General features: G+C 40.9%; 1 protein-coding gene across 1 annotated transcript in view; it reads left to right on the top strand.

The window, feature by feature from the left end:
• LOC113822392 (Myosin binding subunit) overlaps nt 1-6,843 on the top strand; it is a gene marked incomplete at its 3' end in the record, with an annotated part of 123,232 nt that extends 116,389 nt beyond the window's left edge. The window contains 6 exon segments of the mRNA XM_070123905.1: nt 1,781-2,116; nt 3,596-3,770; nt 5,258-5,449; nt 5,812-5,914; nt 6,051-6,166; nt 6,748-6,843. Of these exon segments, the coding sequence (XP_069980006.1) occupies nt 1,781-2,116; nt 3,596-3,770; nt 5,258-5,449; nt 5,812-5,914; nt 6,051-6,166; nt 6,748-6,843 (1,018 nt within the window).
• Between the last annotated feature and the right edge of the window lie 8,157 nt (nt 6,844-15,000).

Here is a 15,000-nt window from a genome sequence, read left to right as displayed (position 1 = left end):
TAAAGTGTTTCTGTCATATAGCTGTTGTCACCATTACACTATTCATGACTAGTAATAGCTGAATCAGAAAAGGTGACAGAAACAAAATGAGGCCATAGGGGGCTGGTTGTTGTTGATATATATATATATATATATATATATATATATATATATATATATATATATATATATATATATATATAATATATGTATATATATATGTTATAATATATATATATATATATATATAATTTTATTTTTTATTTTTTGTAAACTCATTCAGTACAGGAGATTATCTTGATATAGATTAAATAGGTTTTGGCCATTCTTTTTCGTTTTGGTTCACATAAACTGATTATTAGCTGAATGATTATAGCATATACTATTAGTATAAGAGGATCTTTTCTGAAGATTTGCTAATTGCAGAAGATTGCCAATGCAAGTGAATGTGGTTTTATTCTTTATAAAAATAGCTATCTTATGGTATTCTCTTGAAGTAGAATATCTGTTAAAGTAAGCAGTTCAATAGATGAATATGTATTTTATATATATACATATATTTTATTGTTTTTTGATATTTATAACCTGTTGGAACCAGAAGGGCAAATATACACCCACTTTGAATTTAGTTTATTCATATTGTTTACATATAGATGGCTCCAGAAGAACATGATCACCAAGGAGTCAATTAGTATTCCTATCTGATACTATCTGTTTACCCATTTCCATGATTTTGGAAAATCTGTTTAGTGCTCTTAGTATTTTTAATAACTGATAATGTCAATAATAATAACTGTTGTGATATTAAAAACAAAAAATCAAGGAATGAGGAAATCAGGTCAAGTCATATAGCCTTACTTATTCACTTTTGAGTAAATACTTGAGGATACTTTTATGTGTAAACAAAATTAATAGACTAAAATTCTAAAAATTCTGTAGATATGGCATGTCTATTTGCCCTTCTGGCATCATCTGGTTAAGGAATGATTGCTAATAGATTTTCATAACTGGTTGTCAGTGTTTAAAAAAGTAAAGACATCATCTGGTTAGGGAATAATTGCTAATAGATTTTCATAACTGGTTGTCTGTGTGTAAAGAAAAAAATGGATAACTACACTTTGTGTCTGTACATGAAACTCATACTAAAGGACTGAGGAGCTCAATACAAATGCTTATGCTACAGTTGTATGACACTTTCTCAACACATAAAGAAAATCCCTATGTCTGGAAAGAAAGGGATACTTATGTAATTTTATTTCCCAATGTAATACATAATATACACAAGCTCATTAATACCTTTGTGTTACTAAAGAAAACAATTGGTTTTATAAACAGTGCTGTATGATGAATCAGCATCCTAATATTTGAGGAAGTAGGTCTGCTTTAGATAATCATATTTTGTATATTTCAGTGTATTTGTATAGAATTGCTCTATAAATATTACCGTTGCTCTTCTTCATTGGTTTTTATCTTTGTTTTTGGAACTTGTGACAGTTTGTAGCAGAAGTGTATATATATTTTACTGACAAGCTTTTCATATCATCCCTGCTGTTGGACTAGACCTATTTGAATTATTTTCTAAAAAGAGATGTCTGTATATATTGTTTGACAAAATAATGTTAGATTTGTTGTCCCTTAGCTCAGGTGTGTTTATATTAGCCTTCCCTATGTGTAAAAGTATAAAGCCTTGTCTCAGTGAAGCATTTTTTGGCTAATGCTTGTGGTTTAATCTTTAAAACTTTTGATGTCATTTTATGTAGCACCTCCCACAATCTCTTATGAATCGCTAATCTTTTTCCAGCAACGTCACCACTCTTACAACTAATGGGGGACTGAATGCTATTCCTCCACCCCCCAAAAATGCCCCAACTCTTGCCATCCCCCCCAAACAACCCAACCAGAACCAGCTCCCCTCCCCCTCTTCTCCTACATCCCCACCCCTCTCCTCTCCTACTTCCTTAGCCTCTCCTGCCATCACTTCCCCAGCAGCCTCCACCTCTTCTTCTCCTGCTCCTCCTCCTCCTCCTTCTCCTTCTACGGCCTCTGTAGCTTCCCCTCAGCCACTTACCAATGCTCAGCAGCAGTCCCCCTCGGCATCCAAAATGAGTCCGAGCAGTGTGATTAAGAATTTCTTCAAGTGCGTACTCCTACCACCCATGAGAATGACTTGTGACTTATCCATTTCATAGACATGTTCTCTTTTTCTTTATTTTTCATTAATTAATCATCATAGTTTTTGTTTTGTTGTATTTTCTTTGTGTATGTGTCTTTTTGTTTGTGTTAAAGGAAATATTGTTTTCCTTTCCTAAATGTGTGACCAAGGTATGGTTGCCAGACTAATTGGCATGTTGTTTGCCTGTTGTGCCCCTTTAACAGTTAATACCCTAAACACAGATTTGCTGAACAAGAAACATGAAAAAGAAATTAATTCCATAGATTACAGGATACAGCAAGAAATCTATCCAGAAGCATGCGATCTTTTCAATTCTTCTTAAAATTTATTTCTGAAAGATAACCACTGTTAATCTTTTTATTCTTTGTTGATTTTTGAAAAAGCATTTTTGAGGATAGTTAAGTTGCATATTAGTTATTTTTTACAACTGTGTATTTTTCATTTGTGTTTGATTAGTGTGCCATTTTTGAAGATTTTTGCTCTTTTATATTTATTTTTATTTTACTTAGTTTTGCTTTGACTTTACTTTAAATTATATTATTTATGATTATTTGTTGTCATTTCTTTTTTATATGATTTATTGATTTATTATCTGCTTCAGATTTATACATTTTATAAAATCATGCTTTGACTCTTAGTTTTGTTGAGAATGGTAGAGTTTTACTTTGATGAAAAAACTTGTTTCTTTATTCTTCATAGTAACACTGTAATTTAACTGAAGGAAAGATCTCATCTCGGTAACTGTCTAACTGTACTTAGTGCAACCTAAGTCTAACATGTTCATTTTTTCAAGGGTCATAACTGATATGGTTGTGTATTTTTTTTGTGGTTTTCACATTATTTATGTGGGTATATGCAGATTAGGAAGATCAGTTATTTATTTGTTTTGGCCATCAACATGCCAGGGTTAAATAGTTTTTTTACTTTTTTTATGTATATTTAATGTAGATATCCCCCTCCCCCATAAACATTGTGAAAATACAACCAAAAAAAATTCTCCCCCCTGTCCATGGCCAGGAATGAACCCACGCAAATGTATATCTTAATGTTCCTCACTTGCTCGTCGTTGGTGCTTGATGCCTTGTGTGTGCTAACAACTCAGGTCAATCACTACACAGACTTAAAATTTTAATTGCATATTAAGAAAGTCATAAGTAATTGTCTTAAACTAATTTTGTTTTCTTTTTTTGTTTTTTTTTTAGAAGTGAATGGGTACAATTTTTTTTACCTCCTTCCCTTCTTTTTTGTATATAATTTTTTTTTTTTGAGAAATTTAAAATAATGCATTTCAGTAATATAACAATAATTATGAAAAAATAATGAAGGTGTATTAAAAGTAATAATAGATAAGAGTCCCAAGTCTGTGTGGTGATTGGCCCTGGCGTCACGTTGGGCGGTGGGAGCGCTGTGTGACCTGATGTGTAGCCTCGTGCACTCGTCTAGGTCGTTTGTGCCGCCGAGTCGTGATGAGGAGAGTGAGACTCAGAGGAAGGCCCATGCCAAGATGGTGCGATCGACTCGAAGGTCCACGCAAGGAGTTACCCTAGAAGATATCAAATCTGCCGAGCAGCTCATGAAGAACAAGCAGCAGCAGCAGCAGCTTCAGCAGCAGGCGTCTGTGAGTACCCTTCCAGAGTTGTTTTGTTTGGAAGATGTCTAGTCTTTAATTCCTTTAAAAGTTAGAAGGTATACTTAGGTAGGGTTCTGAAAAGCATATGAAAATGCGTCGATTCATATTTGGTATGTTGTCTTTGTTGTTGGACATGTATTGTGGTCGTGCACACTCTTTACATATTTATGGCAGTGCCATTTGAATGATTGATTTCCATCAACTTTTTTATATGTAATATTAAAGTAAGATATATGTATGGGATACTGAACAAATACAATAAGAGAAAGGCCTCAACACATTTCCAATAATGAAACTCAATAGACAGATTACAGTATTTCTTATTATTACATCTTACCCAAAAGCAATTAGTTGCTAGGTTAGCCTATAGATTGAGCAAATCCTAACTCTAGTTGGTAATGATGATGTAAGTCAAGGATGTGTTTCTGAGGAATTGCCTAGGCAATGGTAAGTTTCTTGTTTTTTGGTTTTGTCACAGTCCTCATTTCATTTTGTATCATGACACTACATTTTAATGTCTTGTAACAAAATGAGACATTGTCTTCACACTAAGTACTGAGCCAAAAATGGTTCAGACAGTTCATCAGATTCAAAGGTAACACAAGTATTTATGAATATGTGTATGTTTGTCTGTGTGGATATTGGATATCTTTTCATGTTTTCACATGTATGTATTTGCAAAGAGAAATGGATGAGTGGATAGATGTTCATTAGGAATTTCATATTCATTTCCCCCAACACATTCCTAATAAAAAGCATAGGCACTTCATATTGAAAGGTTCCAGATGTTAAGATAACTTTATATAATCACATTCAGTCTCAAACCTTCATTGCACATTTGTTATAACTGATATGTTATGTGTATCTTTCCCTCCCTTAGGTGTAGGAATTATTTTGTAATACCAATATGTTCCTTCATTCTGAGATAGATTATTATTAATTTGTTTTTTATTTTTAATTTGAGCCATTCAGTTGAAATTTAATTACTTTTACATTTCAATTGATTTTTTAAGATTCCTTCTATTGCAATTGCATGAAAAATGAAACGTCTTGGAAGTATTTGTCATATATGCTCAGATGATACTATGATATTATACTAATGGTTCATGAAGACTTGATGTGTAAGGGTTACTAGAAAAAGAATGTTGCTCTTGTTTGTAAAGAAAATTGCTCACATACATACATCCTCATACCCCTACATGCATACATGTACAAAAGTGTACACATAGACACATAAACTGAAAAGTATATGGATAGCCAACCATGATACACTTTGGCATGAAGTGTAAAGATCTCACAGAAGAAATATATCAATCAGATTCTTTCCAATTCACCCTACCTCCCTACTCCCATATATAGAATTCTAAAATAGATAATGAGAAAAGCAGTGATAACTTATGTAACCCCTACTGCAGCATTAACGAGATCTGGAAACCTGCTTTTAAAGGTTGGAAATCCTCTCTTGCCACCCACAGACATCTAGTCCAGAGTCCAAGGAATCACCGTCCTCCACCCTCACTGTGTCCACCCCCACCACACAAGGCACACCCACAACTACCCCATCTTCACCCTCATCCAAGCCAAAGCCCGAGTCACCCACCAAACCCGAAGAAGAGGAGCGTCGGCCCTCCTGGAGGCTGAAGGTGGATGAGACTGATAAGAATAAGGTATGTGGAAGGCTCACTTTATTCTTTTATTTATTTATTTTTGTTGTTAGCTTGGTCGATGTTCGTTAGCTGTGAACACTTGTTGGTAGGGTTGGCTTTAGATTATTTTTCTATCTGCTCTTTTTAAAGATTACTTTGTTTGTTTGTTTGTAATCCGATATTAGTAGTAATTGCACTGTAATTTAACTGTGATTTTTCATTGCATTTATATATTTCTTTATTTGATTTTATAACTTTGCTTATTAATAGAAATGCATATCTGTGTAAGCCTAAGAAAAGTTTAACCACTCGCTAAGCTGTCCCTCTGCTATCTATTCTTTGTTGTTGTAGTTGGTTTAACAGTCTGTTTTTTTCTTTTACAGTTTTCATTGGAAAATGTTCGATCAAAAGACAAACCTGAAGTTGAAAATGATGCTGAATCAGTCACAGTTCCACTACGTAAAAAGAATTCTGAAGAGAAAGCAGGTATGTCAGAATTTGGCTTTTTTTAGAGGGTGAAATCATAATTGTTAAAGTAAATAAAGTTTCAAAAAGTGTTTTGATATTCTTAAAAGCAAAAGGAGAGGACACTGTAGAACTTGTCATTTCTTATGCCCTGCAGATGAAGATAAAGATAGCGAACGCATTTCGCAAACGCGGGAGGGCACCCAGGCTGCAATCCAACGGCGGAAAAAACCCAAGAGGCGCTCCACGGGCAGGGTGCAAGTCAACATGGATGTGAGTACTAAAGGAGGATCTCTTTGTGTTTTGGGCCACACTTTTCTTTTGGTCCATTTGCAGGCATGCAAAAGATTCTTTGCTTCTGATGATCAGCTAGAGTTCCATTATCTGTAGATATGCTTAAATACTTAAATAGATACTCTTTTCTTTAAGTAATATAAGTAAGTGATTCCCCCCTAATAGGCAATTCTCCTGTGATGTATCATAGTATCACCTAATTTACTCAGAAACTATATCTAATCTTTATGCATACAAAGCAAATTCTTTGAAATTTAATTATGATTGGCAGTTAATGGAAAAAATAATCTGTTATGATCAAGTGGGTGGCAAAGAATACATGCCTTAAATCTAATATTCAAAATGGAATAAAGAAAAAGTGTGCTCATTTCAAAAATTAAGCTTGCACTAAAAAATAAGAGTAAGTAATTTTGAACTAATTGCTTTTATTTTTTCATGAATTATTTATTTTTTTACTTGACTGCTACCACACTCATTTTTTCTTTCAATGTGCATTTTGAGCTTTAACCTTTATTTTTAAAAGATCTTTAATTATTTTAAAAATAAATCTCGGGCACCAGGAGATTGACCCTGAGAAGAGAGCACAGCGCTTGGCCGAGCAACAGCAACAGCCAGGCGATGAAGGCAGCGAGGAGGAGGAGGAAGAGAAAGATTCGGTGAGTAGTGAGTCTAGGAACTTTGGGCTTCACAGCTTAATGGCTTCATTGCTTATTTTTATATATGTATATTTTTTTCTTTGTCTTATGCTATTGTTTTAGCATCTTTTAAAAGTACCTTGTGTTTTGCTTTGTTTGTTTATGGCAATAAACCCTGACAAGATTCAGAGAGCTGGAATGGTACTCTTCAGAGAATGGAATAGGTCAAAAATGACTACCGCTATCTGAATCATTGGCGGTTGTACTGTGTGTTGTTGTGTTTGGTGGTCTGTATTTTCTGTCTTCTGCCTTTGTCTTTGTATGAATTTGTAATTGTCCATTATTATGACAAAGAAGTATTATTCTTGTTAATAAATTACCTGTTTTTGTATTTATGTTATGAATATAAGGAAGAATTGACTAAGTAAATGTTTTTTTGGTTTTGGTGAGGATTGGGGATCTTAAGGTGAGTGAGTGTGTGTGTGTGTGTGGGTGGTTGTGATTGTGAAAGGGAATGGGAGTGAATGGCTGGGGACTGGGAAGGGGAACGAGTAAATCATATGCGAATGGTTAAAATAGTAGTTTATACCCTGGTCTGTGTATTGCCTTCTTTCTCCTTCCTTCTTTCACCACCACTTTCTTTTTTGCGGTGATTCTTCCACCCACGTAGTTCACATCATTCATTCATTCCCGGCCGCACAAGTCATCTGTTTCCTTGCCCCCATTACCCCTATTTCGCAGGTGGTTGCCGTGGGATGTAGACGGCGTGTGTTTGTATTTTTATTATTATTTTATGTTTTATTTTGTGAATGCCTCCCCTACTGCTTGAATTAGTGCCAGGTGGTTGACATTCGCTCGGTTCGCTCAGGTGGTGCTAATGCGGGGTAGGGGGAAGATGAGGGAAAGAAGAAGAGGCGAATGGAAGGGGAAAGTGGCAGAAGTGGAAGAGAGAGAGGGGGAGGGAGAAAAGAGGGAGAGGAAGGGGAATAGGACAAGGAAGAGGGGGGCAGCTAGAGAAAATAAGAAGGGGAGAAGAAACAGAAAGAGAAAGATGGATAGGGAAGAGATGAGGAGAGAATGGAGATGGAGGAAAGGAGAAGGAGAAGGAGAAAAGAGGAGGAAGATCAATAGTAAATATTTCTAGGGAAAAGGCGGGATAAGGAATGAGCTGTTCGCAGAATAGACATTGGCAACGGACGGAGATGGCTCAAGAAGCTAACCGGAAATGGCATCTATTGTGTTTTGAAGTTTCTTACGAAACACAGCGAGATGGTGATTTAGTTAGTTATCGGCAGTGGATATGGCGCTTTAAGTGATCTTGCGCGGCTTAAAATTAATTTCTATAAACCTTAAAGGCCTTGATATAATCCCTAGGTCGGATCTTGTTTGTTTTCTAAGTTGTGTGTAAACAAGCACGTTAAAGAGCATTTCTGGAAGGTCTTTTGTCAAATGTTTTTTATTTTTATTTATTTTTTTTACCTCGATTGTTGTCTTCGTCGCGGCTCTCGATGACGTTCTCCCGAACCCAGCTGTCTGCTTGATCCATCTGGCAGCCGCCTTTCCCTTCCTTCTCGACTGACCCATCTGCTATCCAAAAACCCACGTGCTTCTGTGACTCATCGAATATATCTCGAGAGCCAGTTAAAGTCCATATTTAATATGTCGAGTTTTTGAGTGCTTGCTTGTGTGCGTTGCTTGGGCGTGCGTGGATGCCAGCGCCAACCAGTGGGATTGTGCGGTATGTCTTGTTAGGCACTTTTTTGGCTGGTACTAGCTTTTGTGTGTTTGTGTGTGTGTACGTGCGTGTGTGCGTGCGCGTTCGCGCTCGAGAGAGAGAGCGAGAGCGAGAGAATGTGAATGTGAATGTGAATGTGAATGTAGAGGGAGGGGGTAGAGGAAGAGAATAAGTATTGCTCTTTATTTTTCTACTTATTGCTACGGGAAAATTAAAGTGTATTAAACGCATTTTCAACTATGGTGTTAAATCCCAATTAAATGTCACTTAATAGATTGCTGCCATTGATTATCATTGATAAATTTATTAGAACCTCTTGCAGTGTTTGCTTAATTAGCGTAAGATGCCGATCCTTACGTATGCATTTGATTTTTTTTCTCGAGGATTTCTTTCTTGTTTGGTAAATCTAATCACATCTTAGAGCCATAGTTGTTCCGTTTGAACGAATTTAATATAATCAAACCGCTGTCCACGGATTTGACAGTTAATTAAATGAAGTTTGTTTTCGTCGCTTGGAGCAGTGGGCTGTGGCTCCGGGGGTCCTGCATCGCCTTTAATCCAATGCCAAACGTGCCCATGCCAGCCGAAAGGGGAAGGAATATGCCCCAGCAAGTATGGCAAGCGTCAGCAAACAGCCTACGGGTATTATGTGTTGGTGCGCCAGACACGTGCAGATTGATCCATTGGACGAATGCACGCTGAGCTTTTAAGGGGAGGAAAATAAACATCTTGCGGAGGAGCAGGACCACAATCACCACCACGACACCACAACCAAAACTACCATCATAACAACCACAACCACCACCAAAAGAACCACCACATCCACGGCCACAACAACCGCTACCACAGGCACAATTACTACCACAACCACAATAACAACAACCACCACCACCACCACCACCGTTAAGCCATGGAACGACCTTCGAAAGCATATTGCAAACCGCGACGACAGATGGCTGAAGTTCTTTCAATTCCAGAGATGAATGGTGGAATGTAAATGGTTGGCTCTTGGTTTATCAGTATTTTAAGTCAGAGAAAGTGGATGGAGATACAAGAACAAAGCCCACGCACGTAGCATGACAGTTGAAATGTAGATAAAGAAGGGGAACATTTTCTCTCCTTCTGACTGGTTGGCGTAAATTCGTTCTTTGGCTGAGAATAACTCGCTAGACAGTATGGTTCGTTGTGAATCCCCGCTTCTTTGCTACCTCTTTATCCCTCTCGCTTTTCCTCTCCCTTCTGCCTTCGTCGTTTTCTCGCCTTTTCCTTTTCCTTAGATTTTATTTCTGTTCGCCTGATTTGTCTTTTCATCCACATTCCTATCCCTTCAACTTTATTCTTCTTTTCTCACTTTTTCCCTTTTCTCACCCTTCCTTTCCCACTTTTCCTACCTGTCCTTTCTCTCTTTCTACGGATTTTCCTATGAGACGTAAATGCTCGTAGTGAAACTAGTCACTCGGAAGTCGTTTTCTCTATATATTTTGCTCGCAGGTGCTATTATAGGTCTGTCTACCTCGGTATGTACTTCTTAATGTGTGTACATGTATCTCAGCTTATGTCTAATTGTCTGTCTGTCATGCCGGACTTTATATACGCGTGTTTGTACACCAGCCTGTGTCTGTCTCTCTCTGCGTCCGCGTCTGCTTCCTTTATCTCTGACCGTTTTCACTAGTGCGAAGGGAAGGGATGATAAAGGCGACAGGAATACGTATGGCGACGCCCCTATACGGTCATGTCCCTGTTACGTGGCAACCTTATGGCTCCGTCAGTCGTCGCTCACATTATGTCACCGCTTGGTACTCCGCCAGGACGCTTTCTGCTCCCCTCTTTTTTATTCCTCTTCCTTTTTTTTTGGAGTTTCTGTATATATGAGGTAATTAATTTGGCCTTGTTATCGGCGTCATCTCTCGACTTCTGTTCGTTGTTAGTTCTGTTTTTCGTGACTCATGGGAGTGTGGGAAAAGGGGAGAAGGGGAAATCGGTTGTATAATGCAGGTATCTCGAATAAAAAAACTAAAAAAAAAAAACAGACAGACAGACAGACAGATAAACAGATAGACATAGAGAAATCGAAAGAGGGCGGGCGGGAGGGAGAGGGGGGGGAGGGCACGGTTTCTCTCGCATCTGAAAAGCTGTTCGATGACGTCACCGTTTAACCCCGTGTCCATGAGATGTTGCATCGCGCTCCATATGCCATTTACAGAAGCATTCCTCGAGAAGAATAAACGTGATCTGCGACATCATCTCCTCCTGGAAGACGATTTGTTTGTTCCCGGGTCATGCACACGTGATTGGTCATGCGTCACTTTGGACTCACGATGATTTATTTTTTTAGCGATCATGTGAGAGCGATCGGTCATCCCTACCCCCTTACCCCTCTCCTCTATCCCCTCTCTTCCCCTCTCCTCTATCCCCCGCCCTCGTGATGACGGGTCCTCCTGACGGCGATCCAACCATAACAGAACCCCCATAGTTTCTTCCCTCCCCCATCCCTCCCTCCCTCCCTCATGCCACGCCACCCTTGCCGCCTTCTTCCATCCCCATTCCTTTCCCTTCCCACTTTTCTCTCCGTTTTTTGCCACTTCCTTCCCTTTCTTTCTCCTTTCCTGCCATCGTCCCCTCTCACCCACCTCTCCTCTTTCCTATCCCGTCTCGCCCGTCTTTTCCTTTCCATTGTGCTGTGCTTCCCCTCGCCCCTTACCGTACCCAAGCTTGCCCTACCCTACTCTTTTCTACCTTACCTTACCCTACCCTACCCTACCCTACCCTACCCTACCCTACCCTACCCTACCCTACCCTACCCTACCCTACCCTACCCTACCCTACCCTACCCAACCCAAGCTAACACTACTATATCCTGCCCTATTTAGCCTTGCCTTTACCCTACCCTATCCTATCCTATCTGACTCTATCCTACCCTGGCTTACCATACCCTACCCTATCCTATACTATCCTATCCTATCCTATCCTTTCCTTTCCTATCTGACTATCCTACCGTGGCCTACCGCACTATACCATACATTACCCTACTATAATGTACTCTACCCTGCCTTGCCTTTACCTACCCTATCCTCCTGACTTTATCCTAACTCTTCCTACGATACCCTACCCTACCCTACCCTACCCTACCCTACCGTACTATGTTCTGCCCTACCTTGCCTTGCCCTTTTCCCTACCCTATCCAACCCTATCCTACCTGACTTTATCCTCTCCCACCCTACCCTACTCTACTGTAAACCCTTTCCTTGCCCTCTACTCTGCCGCGCATTTCCTCTCTTGCTTCAACGTCGTTCAAGGTCGAGCGTGAAACAATAATGCCATTTGGGTTAAAAGTGAAACCTGGCTCATCCCCGCCGTCTTGGCTTCTCCTTACGTGGGTGAGGGGCGAGGGAGAGGGAAATAAAGGAGAGAGGGAGAGGGAGATAAAGGAGCGAGGGAGAGGGAAGTAAAGGAGCGAGGGAGAGGGAAGTGAAGGAGAGAGGGAGAGGGAAGTGAAGGAGAGAGGGAGAGGGAAGTGAAGGAGAGAGGGAGAGGGAAGTGAAGGAGAGAAGGAGAGGGAAGTAAAGGAGAGAGGGAGAGGGAAAGAGAGGGGAGAGGGAGAGGGAAAGAGAGGGGAGAGGGAGAGGGAAAGAGAGGGGAGAGGGAGAGAGAGAGAAAAGATAGTGAACAGTAATGAATAAGGGAAACCTTTGATAATCCGTGATGATGTCCAGCACCACTAAACTCTACACATTGTTGTTGTAGAATACGAGGAGTGGGGGGCATCTTTGATTTCGAATGCGGTTGGGTTTCCGAGAAAAGATTCGGTTCCAGTCTGGATTGTAATTCCAAGAACGTAGTTATTTATTTATATATTTATTTATTTATTTTAGGGTTATTGAAAAATAGATTGTTTTGATGTGGGATTCCCTGCTTGTTTCTGTTTGCATTTTTCTCATTTTCTTTTGGTTGTGGCAGGGAGTGTCAAGGTCGACTTCTTTTAATTTTTTTCCCACACCCTCTCTTTCTTCCTTCCAGCTCTCTTGTCTTTCCTTCCTACCTTCCTGCATTCCACTCCATCTGCTCTTTACACGTTCCTTCATTCGTTCTCCTTTGACCGTTTCCATCCTCCTCCTTTTGTTTTCTTCTTCATCTTTCCTTCTTCCCATCTTTCCTTTCTCTCTCCCTCCACTTTCTTCTCTCCATTTGTTCTTCCCCAACTCCCTACCTTTCCTTTCCCTCTCATCTTTCTCTCCTCCTTTATTCCTTCTTCTTAACCTCCGTCTTCGTTATATCGCACTTAATGCCACGCGTCGCGAGGTTTTCAATTGTGCCTGAAATGAATAGGTGGCAATGTTGGCCGTTCCCTCCCAGCTGGCGACTCTCCTTTTCTGCCATCTCCCCCTCTTTTTCCCTATCCCCTCTCATCCGTCCTTTCTTTTCCATTATGCTGTGCTTTACCCCCATCCCTTACCGAGGATCTTGCGCGAGGTCGAAAGGATGCTGTTTTTGTGTTCTTTTCGTTTTGGTTTTGGGATCTCGTATGGGTTGGTTTTGTTGTTGTTTTGTGGGTGTCCCTTGCTTCCTTTGTTTTTATTGCGTCGGTTCTCGCTTTTCTTCTTTACATTTCGGTCTGCGGGTCATGGAATTTTCGCTATTTTTTATTATTTTATTTTTTATTTATTATTTTTTTTCTCTGTCTCATCCTTCGCTTACCCTGCTTCTTGTTCCTGTCTCTTATCCCGCTGTTTCTTTTTTCTACAGTTTATCTACATATTCTCTTTTTCCCCTCGTCCCTCCAACCGACATTCACCCCTTGCACCCACCCACACGCATACCCTCCCACACCCTCTCACACCCTCTCACACACCCGCCCACGTTCCCCCCATAATGACTATAGTAGCGCCAGACATTGTATAGAAGAGTTGGCGCCGTGGCTCGGGCGGACGGGCTGCGGGCGGCGGGGGACTGTTGTTGTAGGTAGCAGGCAAGCCGTTTAACGCACGCCCGCCCGCGCTCCTTGTAAGGCCTTCCCCGCGGTCTGGCTTGTAATGGCGGAGCTTGTGGCAGGGCGTAGGACAACCGGGGAATGGGCGGTGGGGAGGGGTGTGGGGTAGGGGTAAGGGGGTAGGGGGAGGGGGGGATGTGTGGTATTGGGGTAGTGTGCTCTGGGTTTTTTCCCCCCGGTGGCGGTCGGTGGGGGATTACCGTCGGTTGGGGTGTTTTGTGGGGGATGGGGGAGGGGAAGGGAGAGGTTCGAGGGTTGTTTTATTGTTATGTTATTTGTTATTTGTCTCTGACTGACTGGTTCACTCACTCTCCAACTCTCACTCACTCTCACTCACTCACTCACTCACTCACTCACTCACTCACTCACTCACTCACTCACTCACTCACTCACTCACTCACTCACTCACTCACTTTCTCTCTCTCTCTCTCTCTCTCTCTCTCTCTCTCTCTCTCTCTCTCTCTCTCTCTCTCTCTCTCTCTCTCTCTCTCTCTCTCTCTCTCTCTCTCTCTCTCTCTCTTACACTCACTTTATCTATCTGTCCATCTATCTCTCTATATATCTATTTATCTATCCATCTATCTCTCGCCACTTCCATTCCCTGTCTCTTCTCCTATCCATAAGTTTATCTGTTTATCAGTCTTTCATTGTGAATCTGCATTTGCTCAGCATCATTTAAAGTCCAGCCAAGTGCATTCCATTGAACTACCTTGACCGTGAGCACAGAATGGTACAGCTTTGAGGAATATTCGCAGGGGGCGGGGTGTAGCGGAGGCACAAGGGCACTGCGCACAATCTATCATTCGAGCCCTACCCCCCACCCCCCCTTTTCCCGCTCCCCCCTCCCCCCTCCCCACCCCGGCAAAAAAAGGGTGCCATACATCGAGTCCCGCTGCAGATAAGTTGCCAGATAGCCGCCTTGGCAGGTGCATGGGGGCACTTCCAACTTGCTTTGCTTGGTTGTGTTGTTATTTCGGGTCCATAACTGCAGAGGTGACGACACACGAGCATGTGTTTATTTAGAAAAAAAAGAGTGGGAGTGATGGATGGGAACGTGTGGGTCGGCGTGGGGTGGAGGGGGTGGCTAAGAGAACAGCGCTTGAAAGGGGGGAGTAGGGCGATGGGGGGGAGGGGGGAGGTTTTGGATGGATTTAGGATAGTTAGGTGCGTTTGGATACAGAGGTTGTGGGTTATATATGTTTATGAATTTTGTGTTTCTTTTTTAACTTCGGTGTTTTCGAATCATCCTCTTCCTTCCCTCTTTCGAATCCTCTTCCTTCCCTCTTTCCTTCGGATCCTCTTCCTTCCCTCTTTCCTTCGGATCCTCTTCCTTCCCTCTTTCCTTCGGATCCTCTTCCTTCCCTCTTTCCTTCGTATCCCCATCCTCTCTTTCCTACGCTCCAAATCCATCCCTTTTTCCCCCTCATCCTGCCCCTTATCCTACACGAACACCGAC

Source organism: Penaeus vannamei, chromosome 7 (genome assembly GCF_042767895.1).
Source record: "Penaeus vannamei isolate JL-2024 chromosome 7, ASM4276789v1, whole genome shotgun sequence".
Classification (NCBI taxonomy): Eukaryota; Metazoa; Arthropoda; class Malacostraca; order Decapoda; family Penaeidae; genus Penaeus; species Penaeus vannamei.
Note: the sequence above shows the minus strand (reverse complement) of the source record. Positions and strands in the feature narration are given on the sequence as shown.